This window comes from Scyliorhinus torazame, chromosome 21, assembly GCF_047496885.1.
Source record: "Scyliorhinus torazame isolate Kashiwa2021f chromosome 21, sScyTor2.1, whole genome shotgun sequence".
Taxonomy (NCBI): domain Eukaryota; kingdom Metazoa; phylum Chordata; class Chondrichthyes; order Carcharhiniformes; family Scyliorhinidae; genus Scyliorhinus; species Scyliorhinus torazame.
In genome coordinates, this window is record NC_092727.1 from 64,666,860 (window position 1) to 64,690,070 (window position 23,211).

The 23,211-nt window shown below is 45.7% G+C and overlaps 1 protein-coding gene across 1 annotated transcript in view; it reads left to right on the forward strand.

Moving 5' to 3' along the window:
• LOC140398056 (KAT8 regulatory NSL complex subunit 1-like) overlaps nucleotides 1-23,211 on the forward strand; it is a 341,917-nt gene that overhangs the window by 228,637 nt on the left and 90,069 nt on the right. Inside the window, exon 4 of the mRNA XM_072486268.1 lies at nucleotides 2,742-2,918. Coding sequence (XP_072342369.1) covers nucleotides 2,742-2,918 — 177 coding nt within the window. The remainder of the gene's footprint in view (nucleotides 1-2,741; nucleotides 2,919-23,211) is intronic.

Consider the following 23,211-nt stretch of genomic DNA (forward strand, 5'->3'; position numbering starts at 1 on the left):
AAGGAACATTGCGAGATCTGCTGCAGGGGAATGGGGTGGGTCAAGTAAACCAAGTGTCTGAAAAGACCTAGGTAACATCACATCATAAGGTTTAGATTAGTAACTGTATCTTACCTATAAATACTGTGGCTGCAAGACCACGGCAGAGGCTGTGAATCCTCCAGTGAGTAACTTGTCTCCTGACTCCCCAAGCCTGTGCACCACCTTCTCGAGGGCAATTGGCAATGGACAATAAACACTGACCTACCAATGACTAAAAATTATGAGAATACAACCAAGCAAGGACCATGCTACCGAGCGGAGAGCTGTTGGCGTAAATTGATGTGATAAGCTGCAGACAGGTTGAGGAAAGGTTTGTCAGAGTCACATTGGATACAGTTTGTTACTTTGAGAGTTGTTTTGCCAATGTAGCAGGGGCGGAAATGGAGAGATTCAAACATTGTGTTCTGAGAAAGAACTTTGGGAGGGATCGCCTTCGGAGAGGGAAAGGTGATGGGCTGCAGTTTGCAAGAAATTGGTCATGGGTTGCTCTTTTGAGGAGCGTTAAGGTGACTGCAGATTTGAAGGAGAGTGGAACAGAGGGTGAGGAGTGCGAGCCGTTAACAAATAAATGTGCATGGAAGCCAAGACCGCAATTTTCTGCCTCAGAGCGACAGGGTTCAATTCCGGCCTTCAGTGACTGTGGAGTTTTCACTTTCTCTGTGTCTTCGTGGGTTTCCTCCGGGTGCTCCGATTTCCTCCCACAATCCAGAAATGTGCAGGTAAGGTGGATTGGCCATGATCAATTGTTCCTTAATGTCCAAGAGGTTAAGAGGGATTATGGGGATAGGGTGGAAGCGTGAGCCATGATAAGGTGTTCTTTCAGAGGGTTGGTGCAGACTCGATGGGCCAAATGGTACTGTAGGGATTCCATGACTGGACAGTGTGAATGTTGAAATTTCAATTCAAGTTTATTGGAGAAATGCTTTTTCCAGGGGTAAAGAAATATATGGGGTTGCAAGGGAGAATAGTGATGTGGGTGGAGAATGATAGAAGAAAGTGAGATGACCTTCTCTGTGATTTAATGCTATTGGAGGTGTGAGGCTATGAAAGATGGCAAGTCAAGTAGCAGCTGTGTATTTGAGTTGGGAAGCTGTGTGATGAGGTGGTCGGAGGGCAGTGAATTCAGGAGAGTGAATATGCTGAATTAAGATGGAGATTAAAGACATCTATGATGCAAAATCGTTCAGTGTTGAGGAAATTCACCTTGATACCTGTCTGGGCTTTAGAGAAATTAGATTTTGCAAAAGGGGGGTAAAGCTAGATGAAAATTAACAAAATGTGCTTTAAAAAATAAATTAACTGAAAATAAATGGGCGGCACGGTAGCCCAGTGGGTGGCACTGTTGCTTCACAGTGCCAGGGTCCCAGATTTGATTCCCGCTTGGGCCGCTGTCTGTGTGGAGTCTGCACGTTGTCCCCGTGTCTGTGTGGGTTTCCTCCGGGTGCTCCGGTTTCCTCCCACAAGTCCCGAAAGACGTGCTGTTAGGTGAATTGGACATTCTGAATTATCCTTCTGTGAAGCTGAACAGGCGCCAGAGTGTGGCGACTAGGAGATTTTCACAGCAACTTCATTGCCGTGTTAATGTAAGCCTACTTGTGACAATAATAAAGATTATCAGTGTTAGATGAGAAATAGCCTAGATGTGATTTTGTGATGATTTCCAGAATTTAATTTCACCATATATGTTTTTCAAAACTTAAAATTGTCAAACATGTCAAGAGGACCTTGTGACAGTCCTTGATTAACCTGTACATTTATGCGCTCTCAAATTTCATGTCAAATTATGAGTGTGACATTTAAACACTGGCTTGAAGATGCAATAAACAAACAAAAAGCCATTAGACATCCGGTTCGCTCATGAAATGATCACAATGATAATAATGGGACACAACTTGAAGTGGCATATACAGACTTGACTTGCTTCAGCTGTGTTGATAGAAACACTCTAAACACTCTAAACATTACATGCGCAGAAATAAAAATAAAAACTACACAGAAAATGCATTTAGTTCTACACTGAACGGTAAAGACAATCAAACGTATGAATATCAAACTGAACTGTTTTCTTTCTGTGGCTAATGTTAGAGGTTTTCCTGTGATGTGAGCTTCAACCAATTGATGAGATGTTGCTGTTCATCTTTTTTTCTCTTTATCCCACTTCACTATGCCATTGTTGAAATGTGGTTTTGCAAAAGTCAGTCCTTTAAATTGGTATCCAGTACAGGAACTGCACGCTGAACAACACATCGAACAGAAATGTTGCACTTAAACCAATAACTGTCTTTGTGTTTAGCACCCGAGCTCTGATGTTTCACTCTGTTCACGGAAGTCCATGTTCATGGGAAGATACCAGCTGTTTCAGTCTTTTGTGCGATTTCAGTACAGTGGAATGGTTGAAAGAGGTTTTCTTCCTATGCTCACATGAATTATACAAAACAAATGTTTAAAGATTTAAATTTAAAACTTGACTATTTGGAGAGATCATTTTAAATTTAGGTGAAACATTGAAACGATTAACAAAAAATAGAAACGAGAGATTATTGTCACCTAATTATTGTCACAAGGTGAAAAATGTTACGACAAAGTGTATTTGTTTTTGTGCGATATTTCCTGTGAAGTATTGACACTAACTTTTTAGTGATTGAACTGCACATTGCATGTCATTTTGAGCTTTACTGAATCTAAACATTTCCCCACAGGGTTCAGTTGTGCTTGGAGACTCTCCACCTCCAGAAGACTTGAGCCGGCTAATAGGAAGCTCTCCAGATCAGTCTGATTGTCCATCTCAAACGGAACTGAAAGCTATTGGTGCCGGTGGCAAGCTTGAGATGTCAGTCTGCAGTCATTCTTCACTTCCCAAAATTGTGGCTAAACAGGTAGGATTCCAACTCACTGATCCTAATTGTTTTAAAGGTATTTGTGAGAAATAGAATATTCAAAATGCCCCGTTATACCTGTGAATTATATGAAGCTTACTATTGCTTAAAAAGGTTTGTTTTGTGCATATTGGACTTTTTGAATCTGATATTTTCACTTTTGCAGCAAATCTAGATTTTTATTTTCTAAAATTCACATCACGGAATCGGAGAACAGAATCAGAGACTTCTTGGGCAGCAGAAGGCCATTCAACCCATTGTGTCTGCACCGAATCCAAATGAACATGGTGTGCCATTCTCTCACTTTGCCCCCGTAAACCTGCACATTGTTTCTATTCAAATAATCTCTTGAATGCCTTGATTGAACCACATTTCCAGGCAGCGCGTTCCGGACCCAAATCACTGTTTTGTGAAAATGTTCTTTCTCACATCACATTTGCTTTCTTGGCAAATTACTTGAGTGCCTTCTTTTTATCGATCATTCTACAAACAAGAACAGTTTCTCCCTTATCTGCTTTATCCAGACCCGAGAACAGTCCCAACCACTCCAATCTATCCTCATAACTGAAGTTCCTCATTCCTGGAACCAGTCTTGTAATCAACTCAAACTTTGGCAGTGGTGGGATTCAAACACGCGTCTGTGTAAATAGTGGTGTTTAAATTAAGTGCCTTCGACCAGTCATTTTCAAACTCGGGGTTGTGACCCAAGGGTCGGTCGCAGACTGGTGTCAGGAGGGTCGCAGAGCGATGGTTAGCAGCGTTCCCGATTGCGGGAAGAAATGCTCAACAGCCATTACTGGCTTTCAAAAATGCCGGCTGTCCTGCGCATATGTGCCCCTTCAGCTGGATGTAGCAGTGCGCAGGCCCAGAGCCCAGCGGGACAGTGCGCCTCCTCGGTACATTAGTGCGCTATCCCAGGAGCAGATTCTTTTAATAATCGATTTGGCTTCCCGCCAGAAGCGGCGGCAGAGAGCAGGCCACGCGCTTGGTACACTGACATTATGTACTCTGAGCGCAGAATTACTGAGGTGAGCCTCCTCCATTTTGTAGCTGCCGCTAAACAAACAACAGCACTATGTGAAGAACTGAAGATGGATTTTTTTGGGACTAAGGAAGGGAGAGCCAGATACACAACAAGCCGGGATCTCTCAACCGGTGAGAGCTTTGCAGGAGTGTCCAAGGCAGGAAAAAGCAGTGCTGGTGTGAGCTCCAGGACCACTAAGGAACAACCCATACAAAAATGAAACATTGAATGGGGTGGCAGAGTGGTTAGCACTGTTGCTTCACAGCGCTAGGGACCCAGGTTTGATTCCCGGCTTGGGTCACTGTCTGCAGAGTCTGCACGTTCTCCCTGTGTCTGTGTATGTTTCCTTCGGCCCTCCGGTTTCCTCCCACAAGTCCCGAAAGACGTGCTTGTTAGGTGAATTGGACATTCTGAGTTCTCCCTCTGTGTACCTGAACAGGTGCTGGAGATTTTCACAGAAACTTCATTGCAGTGTTAATGTAAGCCTACTTGTGACACTAATAAAGATTATTATTATTAGCAACTGAGATCGTGAGGTCCAAGCAGGCTCAATTGTAAGCAAAGATGGTTGGCCGCGAAGGTCGGCAGGTTGGTAAAAGTGGGTCCCCAGAAAAAAAGTTGAATTTACAGTGCAGAAGGAGGCCACTTGGCCCATCGAGTCTGCACCAGCCCTTGGAACGAGAACCCTACTTAAGCCCGCACCTCCGACCTATCACCGTAACCCAGTAATCCAACTAACCTTTTGGACCCAATGGGGCAATTTATCATGGCCAATCCACCTAACCTGCACATCTTTGGACTGTGGGAGGAAACCAGTGAATCCGAAGGAAACCCACGCAGACATAGGGAGAAAGTGCAAACTCCACACAGGCAGTCACCTGAAGCCGGAATTGAACCTGGGTCCCTGGAGCTGTTAGGCAGCAGTGCTAAGCATTGTGCCACCGTGCCGCCTGTGAAAAACACTGCCTTCGACCACTTAGCCATGCTACTTCTACAGTTGTGTTCCATTCTTGATGAATTTGAATTGCTGTGCAATCATCATTAAGACTTTAGTTGATGATCCCCACCACAACATCCCAAGTTCAATTTTTTGATCTATTTGTATGTTCCTTCACATAGGAAACAGTCAGGATTGTACAAAAAAGCTGTAAATGGAAGCACCAGAGGAGATGAACTAAATGGCTCACTTGTGCTGAAATCAAATGGCAATGTACAATTTTTTAAAAATTCATTCATGGGATGTTAGCCTCACTGGTTAGGGCAGTATTTATTGCCAATCCCTAATTGTCCTTAAAAAGGTGGTGGTGAGCTGCCACATTTAATAGCCACCATCCATGTGGTGTGGGTACATGTGGTGTGGTGTTATGCATGGAGCTCCACAATTTTGACCCAACGACAGAATAAAGTGCGATATATTTTCAAGTCAGATGTTGAGTGGCTTGGACCCCTCCAGGTGGTGGTGGTGGTCCCAGGTATCTACTGCCTTTGTCCTTCTAGATGGTGGTGGCGATGGTCTGGAAGATGCAGCCTAAGGTGTTTGATGATTTGCTGCAGTTCCTTTTTGTAGATGGTTCACACTGCTGCTACAGTTTATCGCTGGTGGTGGAGGGAGTGGATGGAGTGCTAATCAAGTGGGATGCTTTGTCCTGGATGGAGTTGAACTTCTCGAGTGTCGTTAGAGATGCAGTCATCCAGGCAAGTGGAGAGTATTCCACCATCACACTCCTGACTTGTGCCTTGTAGATGATGGACAGGCTTTTGGGAGTCGGGAGCTGAGTTACCTACTACAGGATTCCTAGACTCTGAACTGCTCTTGTAGCCACCATATTTATATGGCTTATCCAGTTCAGCTTCCAGTCAATGATAACCCCCCCTGGAGGTCGACAGTGGGGGATTCAGCGACGTTAATGCCATTGAATGCCTAAATTCTCATGTCAGTGATGGTCATTGCGTGGGACATGCATGGCGTAAATGTTACTTGCCAGTTGTCTGCCCAAGCATTGATATTGTTCAGGTCTTGCTGCATTTGGATAAAGACTTTTACTGTATCTGAGGTGCTGAACATTGTGCAGTCATCAGCGAACATCCCTACCTCTGACCATATGGAAGGAAGACCATTGATAAAGGAGCTGAAAATGGTTGGAACTTGGGCGCTACCCTCAGGAAATCCTGCAACAATGTCCTGGAGCTGAGATGATTGACTTCAAACCACCACAATTTTCTTTCTTTTTGTTACAGTACGAAGTCTTACAACACCAGGTTAAAGTCCAACAGGTTTGTTTCGATGTCACTAGCTTTCGGAGCGCTGCTCCTTCCTCAGGTGAATGAAGAGGTATGTTCCAGAAACACATATATAGACAAATTCAAAGATGCCAAACAATGCTTGGAATGCGACCATTAGCAGGTGATTAAATCTTTACAGATCGACTTATCGATCGACAGTTCCAACGCGCCACAGCGAAAAACTGCACCGACCTCCTCAGAAGACAAACATGGGACACAACCGACAGAATACCCTTCGTCGTCCAGTACTTCCCCGGAGCGGAGAAACTACGTCATCTTCTTCACAGCCTTCAACACGTCATTGATGACGATGAACATCTTGCCAAGGTCATCCCCACACCCCCACTACTTGCCTTCAAACACATGAGTGCGGCCTCAACCGGGACCTGGGATTCATGTCGCATTACATTCATCCCCCACCATCTGGCCTGCGAAATCCTACCAACTGTCCTGGCTTGGTACAATTCACACCTCTTTAACCTGGGGTTACCCCATCTCTGGATCTGTAAAGATTTAATCACCTGCTAATGCTCGCATTCCAAGCATTGTTTGGCATCTTTGAATTTGTATATATATGTGTTTCTGGAACAGACCTCTTCATTCACCTGAGGAAGGAGCAGCGCTCCGAAAGCTAGTGACATCGAAACAAACCTGTTGGACTTTAACCTGGTGTTGTAAGACTTCGTACTGTGCTCACCCCAGTCCAACGCCGGCATCTCCACATCATTCTTTTTGTTAGATATGACTCTAACATTTCCCCATCGATTTCCATTGACTCCAGTTTTGCTGGGGCTTCTTGATGCCATTCTCGGTCAAATCCTGCCTTGATGTCAAGGGCAATCACTTTTACCTCTCATCTGGAGTTTGGCCATTTTGTCTGTTCGAATGAAGGCTGTAATGAGGTCAGGAGCCGAGTGCCCCTGGCACAACCCAAACTGAATGTCCTTGAGAAGGTTATTGCTAAGCAAGTGCCACTTGATAGCACTGTTGATGACTCCCTTCCCTCACTTTACTGATGATCAGGAGAAAACTGATAGGGCAGTAATTGGCCGAGTTGGATTTCTCCTTTTTTTTGTATAGCGCATACCTGGGCACTTTCCACATTGCCAGTTAGCTATTAGTGCTGTAGTTGTACTGGAGCATCCTGGCTAGATGCATGGCAAGTTCTGGAGCACCAGTCTTCAGTAATATTGCCAGAATATTCAAGACTGGGTGGGAGGATTGCAGAGCTTGAATCTGATCACATTCTGTCTGTAACTTACTGCACATGCTGTTTGGCACGCAAGTTGACCTGTGTTGTAGCTTCTCCAGGTTGACGCCTCATTTTTAGGTATGCCTGGTGCTACTTCTGGCATGCCGTCCTGCACACTAAATTGAATCAGGATTTATCCCCTAGTTTAATGGTTAACAGGTGGCACACTGCCTTACAGTGTCAGGGACCTGGGTCCGATTCCCGCCTTGGGTGACTGTAGAGTTTGCGCATTCTCCCTGTGTCTGCGTGGGTTTCATCCCACGGTCCAAAGATGTGCAGGTTAGGTGGATTAACCATGCTAAATTACCCCAAAGTGTCCCAACGGTTTGGCAGGGTTACTGGGTTATGGGGATCGGGTGGATGAGTGGGCCTTGGTAGGGTGCTGTTTCAGAGGGCCGATGCTGACTTGATGGATTGAATGGCTGCCTCCTGCACTGTAGGGATTCTGTGATGGAGTAGGGGATATGCTGTGCGATGAGATTACAAATTGTGCCCGAGTATATTTCTGTTGTTGCATATGGCCTGCAGCACCTCATGATTGCCTAGTGTTGAGTTGCAGCCTACCACTGGCCTTTGCAATGTGCTATGTATTAGATTTTGTCCTTAGGGCAGACGGTAGCACAGTGGTTAGCACTGTTGCTTCACAGCTGCAGGGTCCCAGGTTCGATCCCTGGCTTGGGTCACTGTCTGTGCGGAGTCTGCATGTTCTCCCTGTGTCTGCGTGGGTTTCCTCCAGGTGCTCCGGTTTCGTCCCACAGTCCAAAGGTGTGCCGGTTAGGTGGATTGGCCATGCTAAATTGCTCTTCGAGTCCAAAAAAGGTTAGGTGGGGTGTGGACTTAAATAGGGTGCTGTTTCCAAGGGTCGGTGCAGACTTGATGGGCCAAATGGCCTCCTTCACTGTAATTAGGTTATCTCAAAACACCTTGCATATCCATGGATGTTTTCCCTCCCCCCTCTTACAATCTTTCTTTCTCTCTAGAATATATTTGGGTTGGGAGGAATTGAATATCTCCTTAAACAACTGCCACTACTCATCAAATGTCCTACCTTTTAGTCTTACTGACCAGTCCACTAGGGCCAAATCTATCCTTATGCCTATGTAAAAACCTTGATTTAAAACCGGAACACTCTGTACATTGGCTGCTGCGATCTGTTACACACAGCGCACGGTTGTCGGATGCTGCTGTGTGTCACACCGCGCTGTGCATCAGGTGCTGCTGTGCGTCACACTGAGTGCATTGCGCTGGATGCTGCGGTGTGTCACACTGTGTGCGTTGCGCTGGGTGCTGCGGTGTGTCACACTGTGTGCATTGCGCTGGATGCTGCGGTGTGTCACACTATGTGCGGTGCGCTGGATGCTGCGGTGTGTCACACTGTGTGAGTTGTGCTGGATGCTGCTGTGTGTCACACTGTGTGCGGTGCGCTGGATGCTGCTGTGTGTCACACTGTGTGAGTTGTGCTGGATGCTGCTGTGTGTCACACTGTGTGCGGTGCGCTGGATGCTGCTGTGTGTCATACTATGTGCGTTGCGCTGGATGCTGCGGTGTGTCACACTGAGTGCATTGCGCTGGATGCTGCGGTGTGTCACACTGTGTGCATTGCGCTGGATGCTGCGGTGTGTCACACTGTGTGCATTGCGCTGGATGCTGCGGTGTGTCACACTGTGTGCATTGCGCTGGATGCTGCGGTGTGTCACACTGTGTGCATTGCGCTGGATGCTGCGGTGTGTCACACTGTGTGCATTGCGCTGGATGCTGCGGTGTGTCACACTGTGTGCATTGCGCTGGATGCTGCGGTGTGTCACACTGTGTGCATTGCGCTGGATGCTGCGGTGTGTCACACTATGTGCGGTGCGCTGGATGCTGCGGTGTGTCATACTATGTGCGGTGCGCTGGATGCTGCTGTGTGTCACACTATGTGCGGTGCGCTGGATGCTGCTGTGTGTCACACTATGTGCATTGCGCTGGATGCTGCGGTGTGTCATACTATGTGCGGTGCGCTGGATGCTGCTGTGTGTCACACTATGTGCGGTGCGCTGGATGCTGCTGTGTGTCACACTGTGTGCATTGCGCTGGATGCTGCGGTGTGTCATACTATGTGCGGTGCGCTGGATGCTGCTGTGTGTCACACTATGTGCGGTGCGCTGGATGCTGCGGTGTGTCACACTGTGCGTTGTGCTGGATGCTGCGGTGTGTCACACTGTGCGTTGTGCTGGATGCTGCTGTGTGTCACACTGTGTGCGTTGCGCTGGATGCTGCTGTGTGTCACACTGTGTGCATTGCGCTGGATGCTGCTGTGTGTCACACTGAGTGCATTGCGCTGGATGCTGCTGTGTGTCACACTGTGTGCGTTGTGCTGGATGCTGCTGTGTGTCACACTGTGTGAGTTGTGCTGGATGCTGCTGTGTGTCACTGTGTGCATTGCGCTGGATGCTGCGGTGTGTCACACTGTGCGTTGCGCTGGATGCTGCTGTGTGTCACACTGTGTGCGTTGTGCTGGATGCTGCTGTGTGTCACACTGCGCGCAGTGCACCAGGTGCTGCGGTGTGTCACACTGAGTGCGCAACGCTGGATGCTGCGGTGTGTCACACTGTGTGCGTTGAGCTGGATTCTGCTGAGTGTCACACTATGTGCGGTGCGCTGGATGCTGCTGTGTGTCACACTGTGTGCGTTGTGCTGGATGCTGCTGTGTGTCACACTGAGTGCATTGCGCTGGATGCTGCGGTGTGTCACACTGTGTGCATTGCGCTGGATGCTGCTGTGTGTCACACTGTGTGCGTTGCGCTGGATGCTGCGGTGTGTCACACTGAGTGCATTGCGCTGGATGCTGCTGTGTGTCACACTGTGTGCGTTGTGCTGGATGCTGCTGTGTGTCACACTGTGTGCATTGCGCTGGATGCTGCGGTGTGTCACACTGTGTGCGTTGCGCTGGATGCTGCTGTGTGTCACACTGAGTGCATTGCGCTGGATGCTGCTGTGTGTCACACTGTGTGCGTTGTGCTGGATGCTGCTGTGTGTCACACTGTGTGAGTTGTGCTGGATGCTGCTGTGTGTCACTGTGTGCATTGCGCTGGATGCTGCGGTGTGTCACACTGTGCGTTGCGCTGGATGCTGCTGTGTGTCACACTGTGTGCGTTGTGCTGGATGCTGCTGTGTGTCACACTGCGCGCAGTGCACCAGGTGCTGCGGTGTGTCACACTGAGTGCGCAACGCTGGATGCTGCGGTGTGTCACACTGTGTGCGTTGAGCTGGATTCTGCTGAGTGTCACACTATGTGCGGTGCGCTGGATGCTGCTGTGTGTCACACTGTGTGCGTTGTGCTGGATGCTGCTGTGTGTCACACTGAGTGCATTGCGCTGGATGCTGCTGTGTGTCACACTGCGCGCGGTGCGCTGGATGCTGCGGTGTGTCACACTGCGCGCAGTGCACCAGGTGCTGCTGTGTGTCACACTGTGTACGTTGTGCTGGATGCTGCTGTGTGTCACACTGAGTGCATTGCGCTGGATGCTGCGGTGTGTCACACTGCGCGCAGTGCACCAGGTGCTGCGGTGTGTCACTCTGTGTGCGTTGCGCTGGATGCTGCTGTGTGTCACACTGTGTGCGTTGTGCTGGATGCTGCTGTGTGTCACACTGTGTGCGTTGTGCTGGATGCTGCGGTGTGTCACACTGAGTGCATTGCGCTGGATGCTGCGGTGTGTCACACTGCGCGCGGTGCACCAGGTGCTGCGGTGTGTCACACTGTGTGCGTTGTGCTGGATGCTGCTGTGTGTCACACTGAGTGCATTGCGCTGGATGCTGCGGTGTGTCACACTGCGCGCAGTGCACCAGGTGCTGCGGTGTGTCACACTGAGTGCGCTGCGCTGGATGCTGCTGTGTGTCACACTGTGTGCATTGCGCTGGATGCTGCTGAGTGTCATACTATGTGCGGTGCGCTGGATGCTGCTGTGTGTCACACTGTGTGCGTTGTGCTGGATGCTGCGGTGTGTCACACTGAGTGCATTGCGCTGGATGCAGCTGTGTGTCACACTGTGCGTTGTGCTGGATGCTGCTGTGTGTCACACTGTGCGTTGTGCTGGATGCTGCTGTGTGTCACACTGTGTGCGTTGCGCTGGATGCTGCTGTGTGTCACACTGTGTGCGTTGTGCTGGATGCTGCTGTGTGTCACACTGTGCGTTGTGCTGGATGCTGCTGTGTGTCACACTGTGTGCGTTGTGCTGGATGCTGCTGTGTGTCACACTGTGTGCGTTGTGCTGGATGCTGCTGTGTGTCACACTGTGCGTTGTGCTGGATGCTGCGGTGTGTCACACTGTGCGGTGCGCTGGATGCTGCTGTGTGTCACACTGTGTGCGTTGCGCTGGATGCTGCTGTGTGTCACACTGTGTGCGTTGTGCTGGATGCTGCTGTGTGTCACACTGTGTGCATTGCGCTGGATGCTGCGGTGTGTCACTCTGTGTGCGTTGCGCTGGATGCTGCTGTGTGTCACACTGTGCGTTGTGCTGGATGCTGCTGTGTGTCACACTGAGTGCATTGCGCTGGATGCTGCGGTGTGTCACACTGTGTGCGGTGCGCTGGATGCTGCTGTGTGTCACACTGTGTGCATTGCGCTGGATGCTGCTGAGTGTCATACTATGTGCGGTGCGCTGGATGCTGCTGTGTGTCACACTGAGTGCATTGCGCTGGATGCTGCGGTGTGTCACTCTGTGTGCGTTGCGCTGGATGCTGCTGAGTGTCACACTGAGTGCGTTGTGCTGGATGCTGCTGTGTGTCACACTGTGTGCATTGCGCTGGATGCTGCTGTGTGTCACACTGAGTGCATTGCGCTGGATGCTGCGGTGTGTCACACTGTGTGCGTTGTGCTGGATGCTGCGGTGTGTCACACTATGTGCGGTGCGCTGGATGCTGCGGTGTGTCACTCTGTGTGCGTTGCGCTGGATGCTGCTGTGTGTCACACTGTGTGCATTGCGCTGGATGCTGCGGTGTGTCACACTGTGTGCGTTGTGCTGGATGCTGCTGTGTGTCACACTGAGTGCATTGCGCTGGATGCTGCGGTGTGTCACACTGTGCGCGGTGCGCTGGATGCTGCTGTGTGTCACACTGTGTGCGGTGCGCTGGATGCTGCGGTGTGTCACACTGAGTGCGGTGTGCTGGGTGCTGCTGTGTGTCACGCTGCGCGCGGTGCACCAGGTGCTGCGGTGTGTCACACTGTGTGCAGTGCGCTGGATGCTGCTGTGTGTCACGCTGTGTGCGTTGCGCTGGATGCTGCTGTGTGTCACACTGTGTGCGTTGTGCTGGATGCTGCTGTGTGTCACACTGTGTGCGTTGTGCTGGATGCTGCTGTGTGTCACACTGTGTGCATTGCGCTGGATGCTGCGGTGTGTCACACTGTGTGCATTGCGCTGGATGCTGCGGTGTGTCACACTGTGTGCAGTGCGCTGGATGCTGCTGTGTGTCACGCTGCGCGCGGTGCACCAGGTGCTGCGGTGTGTCACACTGTGTGCATTGCGCTGGATGCTGCTGAGTGTCATACTATGTGCGGTGCGCTGGATGCTGCTGTGTGTCACACTGTGTGCGTTGTGCTGGATGCTGCGGTGTGTCACACTGAGTGCATTGCGCTGGATGCAGCTGTGTGTCACACTGTGTGCGGTGCGCTGGATGCTGCGGTGTGTCACACTGCGCGCGGTGCACCAGGTGCTGCTGTGTGTCACACTGTGTGCGTTGCGCTGGATGCTGCGGTGTGTCACACTGTGTGCGTTGTGCTGGATGCTGCTGAGTGTCACACTATGTGCGGTGCGCTGGATGCTGCTGTGCGTCACACTGAGTGCGCAACGCTGGATGCTGCGGTGTGTCACACTGTGTGCGTTGCGCTGGATGCTGCTGTGTGTCACACTGTGTGCGTTGCGCTGGATGCTGCTGAGTGTCACACTGTGTGCGTTGCGCTGGATGCTGCGGTGTGTCACACTGTGTGCGGTGCGCTGGATGCTGCTGTGCGTCACACTGAGTGCGCAACGCTGGATGCTGCGGTGTGTCACACTGTGTGCGTTGCGCTGGATGCTGCTGTGTGTCACACTGTGTGCGTTGCGCTGGATGCTGCTGAGTGTCACACTGTGTGCGTTGCGCTGGATGCTGCGGTGTGTCACACTGTGTGCGTTGCGCTGGATGCTGCTGTGTGTCACACTGTGTGCGTTGCGCTGGATGCTGCGGTGTGTCACACTGTGTGCGTTGCGCTGGATGCTGCTGTGTGTCACACTGTGTGCGTTGCGCTGGATGCTGCTGTGTGTCACACTGTGTGCGTTGCGCTGGATGCTGCTGAGTGTCACACTGTGTGCGTTGCGCTGGATGCTGCGGTGTGTCACACTGTGTGCGTTGTGCTGGATGCTGCTGTGTGTCACACTGTGTGCGTTGTGCTGGATGCTGCTGTGTGTCACACTGTGTGCGTTGTGCTGGATGCTGCTGAGTGTCACACTATGTGCGGTGCGCTGGATGCTGCTGTGCGTCACACTGAGTGCATTGCGCTGGATGCTGCTGTGTGTCACACTGTGTGCGGTGCGCTGGATGCTGCTGTGTGTCACACTGTGCGTTGCGCTGGATGCTGCGGTGTGTCACACTGCGCGCGGTGCACCAGGTGCTGCTGTGTGTCACACTGTGTGCGTTGCGCTGGGTGCTGCTGTGTGTCACACTGCGCGCGGTGCGCTGGATGCTGCGGTGTGTCACACTGCGCGCGGTGCACCAGGTGCTGCTGTGTGTCACACTGTGCGTTGCGCTGGATGCTGCGGTGTGTCACACTGTGTGCGGTGCGCTGGATGCTGCTGTGTGTCACACTGCGCGCGGTGCGCTGGATGCTGCGGTGTGTCACACTGCGCGCGGTGCACCAGGTGCTGCTGTGTGTCACACTGTGTGCGTTGCGCTGGATGCTGCGGTGTGTCACACTGTGCGTTGCGCTGGATGCTGCGGTGTGTCACACTGTGTGTTGCGCTGGATGCTGCAGTGTGTCACACGGCGCGCGGTGCACCAGGTGCTGCGGTGTGTCACACTGTGTGCGGTGCACCAGGTGCTGCGGTGTGTCACACTGCGCACATGACATTCAAAATCTAAACTAACCTAATTTTATTGAAATAAGAAGTAAATGAACAGTCTCACTGGCGCATACAATTGATAATTACCTTCCATACATAAAATAGCACTCACTTGCTTTTTGAATATAGAAGTTTTCACCTGGTTTGATATTTGAGGTGGGGGCCACCTGGCAATCTGTGGTGTCCATTCGAAAGACCATCCTGCGCAAGACCGCCCATCCCTGTAACCTCACCTAACCTTTGGATACTTGAGGGCAATTTAGCATAGATAGTCTACCTAACTAGAACATTGTTGGACTGTGGGAGGAAACCGGAGCACCCGGAAGAAACCCACGCAGACACGGGGAGAAAGTGCAAACTCCTCACAGACTGTCACCCGAGGTCAGAATCAAATTTGGGTCCCTGGCACTGTGAGGCAGCAGTGCTAACCACTGCCACCGTGCTGCCCTTGCTTGTGGTGTGGTCTGTACACCTTCCTTTTCATGGTTTCACTAATGTTTCCTTCTTGGTGAAACATTTGAACACTTGAAGCATTGTTTGTTCTCTGCCCGTTTCCAGCTTTTTTTTAAGCCAATTTTAAACTTACTGCTTTTTACTTTTAACTGAAAAAGAGACTCTTGAATGACATTTCTCTTTGGAGGCTAGTCACTCATTTGTTGGTTAAACAGACAATCCCATTCTCAAGTTAGGATTGAAATCCATGAACCCTTGGTCGGCCTAATTATTTACTTTGTGCTAATTGATTTTGGATGAAAGCTTGTACTTGTATAACTCCAATAACATGGATGCTTCACATGTGACATAAAACAAAATAAGGCACTGTGCTACATAGAAATATTGCAGCAGGTGAGCAAACGGCCAGTTAAAAGGATGTAGGTTTTAAGTAGCGTTTTAAAGAAGGTGAGAGGTTTGAGAGGGAATTCCTGAGCTTCAGCCCTCAGCTGATGAAAGCATGGTCGCCAGTGAAGTGATGAGTGGCTGACATGCTGGTCAGAATTGGATGAGAGCAGAGATCTTGGTCAGTTGTGGGGCTGGAAGGGAATTTCAGCAATATGAAATGGGAGAGGCACTTGAGAGAATTGGAAGCAAAGATGGGAATTTTAAATGGAGGCCTAGGTTACCTCAAAGCATTCTAGGCGGTGAGCAATGGGCTGATGGGTGATCAGGACCGATGTGAGTTAGCACACAGGCAGTGGGGTTTTGCATGACCATGTTTACAGAAGGTAGAACATGGGAGGCTGGCCATGAGTGCATCGGAATAGTCCAGTTTAGAGGTAACAAAGGCAGAGTTGAGGGTTTCAACAGCGGCAGCGAGTTGGGTGTTATGGAGGTAGAAACAGGTGGTATTAATGATCATTCAGATATGTGATTGGAAGCTCATCTCTAGTTCAAATATGGCACTAAGGCTGCAGGCTGTATGGTTCAGCTTCATATAGTTGTAAGGGAGGAGGATGGAATCAGTGTGAGGGAACAGGAGTTGTGTTATGATGATAGATTGAAAAAATTGGGACTGTCCTCCTTGGAGAGAGGAAGGCTAAGAGGAGATTTGATAGAGATGTTCAAAATCATGAGGGGGCTGGCCTGAGTAGATGGGGAGAAACTGTTGTCCTTCGTAAAAGGATCAAGAACGAGAGGGACACACAGATTTACGGTGATTTGCAAAAGAAATAAATGTGATGTGATAAAAAAACTATTTCACACAACGAGTGGCTCAGGTCTGGAATGCCCTGCCTGGAGATGTGGAGGCAGGCTCAATTGAGGTATGCAAGAGGGCATTTGATTGGAAACAATGTGCAGGAGTACGGGGAAAGGCAGGGGAATGGCATGAAGTCATGATGCTCGTTTGGAGAGTCGGAGCTGACACGAAGGGCGAAATGGCCTCCTTCCGTGTCAAAACAAATCTGAAATTTTGATTCTGTTAGGGACTAAAGACAATGGCTTAACTCTTTCTAATATTTAGAAAAAGGACAAAAGCAAAATGTTGGAAATCTGAAATAAAGATAGAAAATACTGGAAATACTCAGGTCTGGCAGCATTGCCAACTGAGTTCATGCTTTAGGCCTGTGACTTCCACAAGAAACTGAAACATTAACTCCATCGGTGTTGCCAGACCTACAGAGGAAAATCAGCATCTTCTGTTTAGGAGATGTAAATTTCATCTCGTCCAGTTTTGGGACTTTAGGGAAGTAGTCTGAAAGTCCAGAGTAAATGGGCAGGTATTGAGAGGTGGCATAGATGAGGGCAGCATGGTGGCACAGTGGTTAGTAATACTGCCTCACAGTGCCAGGGACCCGGGTTCAATTCTGGTCTTGACTGTCTGTGGAGTTTGCGCTTTCGCCCCGTGTCTGTGTCGCTTTCCTCCGGGTGCTCTGGTTTCCTCCCACAATCCAAAGAAGTGCAGGTTAGGTGGATTGGCCATGCTAAATTTGCCCCCGAGTGTCCAACGTTGTGTAGGTTAGGTGGGGTACGGGGATACAGCAGGAGAGTGAGCCTTGTAGGGTGCTCTTTCAGAGGGTTGATGCAGGCTCGATGGGTTGAATGGTGTCCTCCTGCACTGTAGGGATTCTGTGTCTATGTCTGTGGTGGTGAGGCTTAACTGAGCGTTGTCGACGTACGTTTCAAAATGTACGTTTTTGGATGATGCTGCCAAGGAGCAGCATGTTAGTTGAACAAGTAAAGGTGGGGAGAAATCTCTGAACGGGTGCTGCTAATTCTCTGTGGGTGTGCAGTGGAGAGTTGTTTCGCTTCATTACTTCAGTTATTTTATACCGAGATTTTCAGTTAGTTTATACCGAGATTTTCAGTTAGTTTATACCGAGATTTTCAGTTAGCTTATACTGAGATTTTCAGTTAGTTTATACCGAGATTTTCAGTTAGTTTATACCGAGATTTTCAGTTAGTTTATACCGAGATTTTCAGTGAGTTTATACCGAGATTTTCAGTTAGTTATAACGAGATTTTCAGTTAGTTTATACCGAGATTTTCAGTTAGCTTATACCGAGATTTTCAGTTAGCTTATACCGAGATTTTCAGTGAGGTATTACCGAGATTTTCAGTGAGTTTATACCGAGATTTTCAGTGAGGTATTACCGAGATTTTCAGTTAGCTTATACCGAGATTTTCAGTTAGTTTATACCGAGATTTTCAGTTAGTTTATACTGAGATTTTCAGTTACCTTATACAGAGTTTTTCAGTTACCGTATACAGAGATTTTCAGTGAGCTTATACAGAGATTTTCAGTGAGCTTATACAGAGATTTTAAGTGAGCTTATACAGAGATTTTCAGTGAGCTTATACAGAGACTTTCAGTGAGTTTATACCGAGATTTTCAGTGAGCTTATACAGAGATTTTCAGTGAGTTTATACAGAGATTTTCAGTGAGCTTATACAGAGATTTTCAGTGAGCTTATACCGAGATTTTCAGTGAGCTTATACCGAGATTTTCAGTGAGCTTATACCGAGATTTTCAGTGAGTTTATACCGAGATTTTCAGTGAGCTTATACAGAGATTTTCAGTGAGCTTATACCGAGATTTTCAGTGAGTTTATACCGAGATTTTCAGTGACTTATACAGAGATTTTCAGTGAGTTTATACAGAGATTTTCAGTGAGTTTATACAGAGATTTTCAGTGAGCTTATACAGAGATTTTCAGTGAGCTTATACAGAGATTTTCAGTGAGCTTATACCGAGATTTTCAATAGCTTATACCGAGATTTTCAGTTAGCTTATACCGAGATTTTCAGTGAGTTTATACCGAGATTTTCAGTTAGCTTATACAGAGATTTTCAGTGATCTTATACAGAGACTTTCAGTGAGTTTATACCGAGATTTTCAGTGAGCTTATACCGAGATTTTCAGTTAGCTTATACCGAGATTTTCAGTTAGTTTATACTGAGATTTTCAGTTATTTTATACTGAGATTTTCAGTTACCTTATACAGAGATTTTCAGTGAGCTTATTCCGAGATTTACAGTTAGCTTATACCGAGATTTTCAGTTAGTTTATACTGAGATTTTCAGTTATTTTATACTGAGATTTTCAGTTACCTTATACTGAGATTTTCAGTTACCTTATACAGAGATTTTCAGTGAGCTTATACAGAGATTTTCAGTGAGCTTATGCCGAGATTTTCAGTTAGTTTATACCGAGATTTTCAGTGAGCTTATAACTAGATTTTCAGTGAGCTTATACAGAGATTTCCAGTGAGCTTATACAGAGATTTCCAGTTATCTTATACAGAGATTTTCAGTGAGTTTATACAGAGATTTTCATATAGTTTATACTGAGATTTTCAGTTAGTTTATACCGAGATTTTCAGTGAGCTTATACAGAGATTTCCAGTGAGCTTATACAGAGATTTCCAGTTACCTTATACAGAGATTTTCAGTGAGCTTATACCGAGATTTACAGTTATTTTATACCGAGATTTTCAGTTAGTTTATACCGAGATTTTCAGTTAGTTTATACCGAGATTTTCAGTTAGCTTATACTGAGATTTTCAGTTAGTTTATACCGAGATTTTCAGTTAGTTTATACCGAGATTTTCAGTTAGTTTATACCGAGATTTTCAGTGAGTTTATACCGACATTTTCAGTTAGTTATAACGAGATTTTCAGTTAGTTTATACCGAGATTTTCAGTTAGCTTATACCGAGATTTTCAGTTAGCTTATACCGAGATTTTCAGTGAGGTATTACCGAGATTTTCAGTGAGTTTATACCGAGATTTTCAGTGAGGTATTACCGAGATTTTCAGTTAGCTTATACCGAGATTTTCAGTTAGTTTATACCGAGATTTTCAGTTAGTTTATACTGAGATTTTCAGTTACCTTATACAGAGTTTTTCAGTTACCGTATACAGAGATTTTCAGTGAGCTTATACAGAGATTTTCAGTGAGCTTATACAGAGATTTTCAGTGAGCTTATACAGAGATTTTCAGTGAGCTTATACAGAGACTTTCAGTGAGTTTATACCGAGATTTTCAGTGAGCTTATACAGAGATTTTCAGTGAGTTTATACAGAGATTTTCAGTGAGCTTATACAGAGATTTTCAGTGACCTTATACCGAGATTTTCAGTGAGCTTATACCGAGATTTTCAGTGAGCTTATACAGAGATTTTCAGTGAGTTTATACCGAGATTTTCAGTGAGCTTATACAGAGATTTTCAGTGAGCTTATACCGAGATTTTCAGTGAGTTTATACCGAGATTTTCAGTGAGCTTATACAGAGATTTTCAGTGAGTTTATACAGAGATTTTCAGTGAGTTTATACAGAGATTTTCAGTGAGCTTATACAGAGATTTTCAGTGAGCTTATACAGAGATTTTCAGTGAGCTTATACCGAGATTTTCAATAGCTTATACCGAGATTTTCAGTTAGCTTATACAGAGATTTTCAGTGATCTTATACAGAGACTTTCAGTGAGTTTATACCGAGATTTTCAGTGAGCTTATACCGAGATTTTCAGTTAGCTTATACCGAGATTTTCAGTTAGTTTATACTGAGATTTTCAGTTATTTTATACTGAGATTTTCAGTTACCTTGTACAGAGATTTTCAGTTACCTTATACAGAGATTTTCAGTGAGCTTATTCCGAGATTTACAGTTAGCTTATACCGGGATTTTCAGTGAGCTTATACAGAGATTTTCAGTGAGCTTATGCCGAGATTTTCAGTTAGTTTATACCGAGATTTTCAGTGAGCTTATAACTAGATTTTCAGTGAGCTTATACAGAGATTTCCAGTGAGCTTATACAGAGATTTCCAGTGAGCTTATACAGAGATTTTCAGTGACCTTATACAGGAATTTCAGTGAGCTTATACAGAGATTTTCAGTTAGTTTATACTGAGATTTTCAGTTAGTTTATACTGAGATTTTCAGTTACCGTACACAGAGATTTTCAGTGAGCTTATACTGAGATTTTCAGTGAGCTTATACTGAGATTTTCAGTTAGCTTTTACTGAGATATTCAGTGAGCTTAACAGAGACTTTCAGTGAGTTTATACCGAGATTTTCAGTGAGTTTATACCGAGATTTTCAGTTAGCTTATACAGAGATTTTCAGTGATCTTATACAGAGACTTTCAGTGAGTTTATACCGAGATTTTCAGTTAGCTTACACCGAGATTTTCAGTGAGCTTATACCGAGATTTTCAGTTAGTTTATACCGAGATTTTCAGTTCGTTTATACAGAGATTTTCAGTGAGTTTATACTGAGATTTTTAGTGAGCTTATTCCGAGATTTTCAGTTAGTTTATACTGAGATTTTCAATAGCTTATACCGAGATTTTCAGTGATCTTATACAGAGACTTTCAATGAGTTTATACCGAGATTTTCAGTTAGCTTACACAGAGATTTTCAGTGAGCTTATACCGAGATTTTCAGTTAACTTATACCGAGATTTTCAGTTAGTTTATACTGAGATTTTCAGTTAGTTTATACTGAGATTTTCAGTTACCTTATACAGAGATTTTCAGTGAGCTTCTACCGAGATTTACAGTGAGCTTATACTGAGATTTTCAGTTAGCTTATACCGAGATTTTCAGTGAGCTTATACCGAGATTTTCAGTTCGTTTATACAGAGATTTTCAGTGAGCTTATGCCGAGATTTTCAGTTAGTTTATACCGAGATTTTCAGTGAGCTTATACCTAGATATTCAGTAAGCTTATACAGAGATTTCCAGTGAGCTTATACAGAGATTTCCAGTGAGCTTATACAGAGATTTTCAGTGACCTTATACAGGAATTTCAGTGAGTTTATACCGAGATTTTCAGTTAGCTTACACAGAGATTTTCAGTGAGCTTATACCGAGATTTACAGTTAGCTTATACCGAGATTTTCAGTTCGTTTATACAGAGATTTTCAGTTACCGTACACAGAGATTTTCAGTGAGCTTATACAGAGATTTTCAGTGAGCTTATACAGAGACTTTCAGTGAGTTTATACCGAGATTTTCAGTGAGCTTATACCGAGATTTTCAGTGAGCTTATACAGAGATTTTCAGTGAGCTTATGCCGAGATTTTCAGTTAGTTTATACCGAGATTTTCAGTGAGTTTATACCGAGATTATCAGTTCGTTTATACAGAGATTTTCAGTGAGCTTATACCGAGATTTTCAGTGAGCTTATACCTAGATTTTCAGTAAGCTTATACAGAGATTTTCAGTGAGCTTATACAGAGATTTTCAGTGACCTTATACAGGAATTTCAGTAAGCTTATACAGAGATTTTCAGTGAGCTTATACCGAGATTTTCAGTGAGTTTATACCGAGATTTTCAGTTAGCTTATACCGAGATTTTCAGTTAGCTTATACCGAGATTTTCAGTTAGCTTATACAGAGATTTTCAGTGACCTTATACCGAGATTTTCAGTGAGTTAATACAGAGATTTTCAGTGAGTTTATACAGAGATTTCAGTTAGCTTATACAGAGATTTTCAGTGACCTTATACCGAGATTTTCAGTGAGTTAATACAGAGATTTTCAGTGAGTTTATACAGAGATTTTCAGTTATCTTATACAGAGATTTTCAGTTATCTTATACAGAGATTTTCAGTGAGCTTATACCGTGATTTTCAGTGAGCTTATACTATGATTTTCAGTGAGCTTATACTGAGATTTTCAGTTAGCTTATACTGAGATTTTCAGTGAGCTTATACCGAGATTTACAGTTAGCTTATACCGAGATTTTCAGTTAGTTTATACTGAGATTTTCAGTTACCTTATACAGAGATTTTCAGTTACCGTATACAGAGATTTTCAGTGAGCTTATACAGAGATTTTCAGTGAGTTTATACTGGGATTTTCAGTGAGTTTATACCTGGATTTTCAGTGAGCTTATACAGAGATTTTCAGTTAGTTTATACTGAGATTTTCAGTTAGTTTATACTGAGATTTTCAGTTAGCTTATACCGAGATTTTCAGTTCGTTTATACAGAGATTTTCAGTGAGTTTATACTGAGATTTTCAGTTACCGTACACAGAGATTTTCAGTGAGCTTATACTGAGATTTTCAGTGAGCTTATACTGAGATTTTCAGTTAGCTTTTACTGAGATATTCAGTGAGCTTAACAGAGACTTTCAGTGAGTTTATACCGAGATTTTCAGTGAGTTTATACTGAGATTTTCAGTTAGCTTATACAGAGATTTTCAGTTATCTTATACAGAGATTTTCAGTGAGCTTATACCGAGATTTTCAGTGAGCTTATACTATGATTTTCAGTGAGCTTATACTGAGATTTTCAGTTAGCTTATACTGAGATTTTCAGTGAGCTTATACCGAGATTTACAGTTAGCTTATACCGAGATTTTCAGTTAGTTTACACTGAGATTTTCAGTTACCTTATACAGAGATTTTCAGTTACCGTATACAGAGATTTTCAGTGAGCTTATACAGAGATTTTCAGTTAGTTTATACTGAGATTTTCAGTTAGTTTATACTGAGATTTTCAGTTAGCTTATACCGAGATTTTCAGTTCGTTTATACAGAGATTTTCAGTTACCGTACACAGAGATTTTCAGTGAGCTTATACTGAGATTTTCAGTTAGCTTTTACTGAGATATTCAGTGAGCTTAACAGAGACTTTCAGTGAGTTTATACCGAGATTTTCAGTGAGTTTATACTGAGATTTTCAGTTAGCTTATACAGAGATTTTCAGTGATC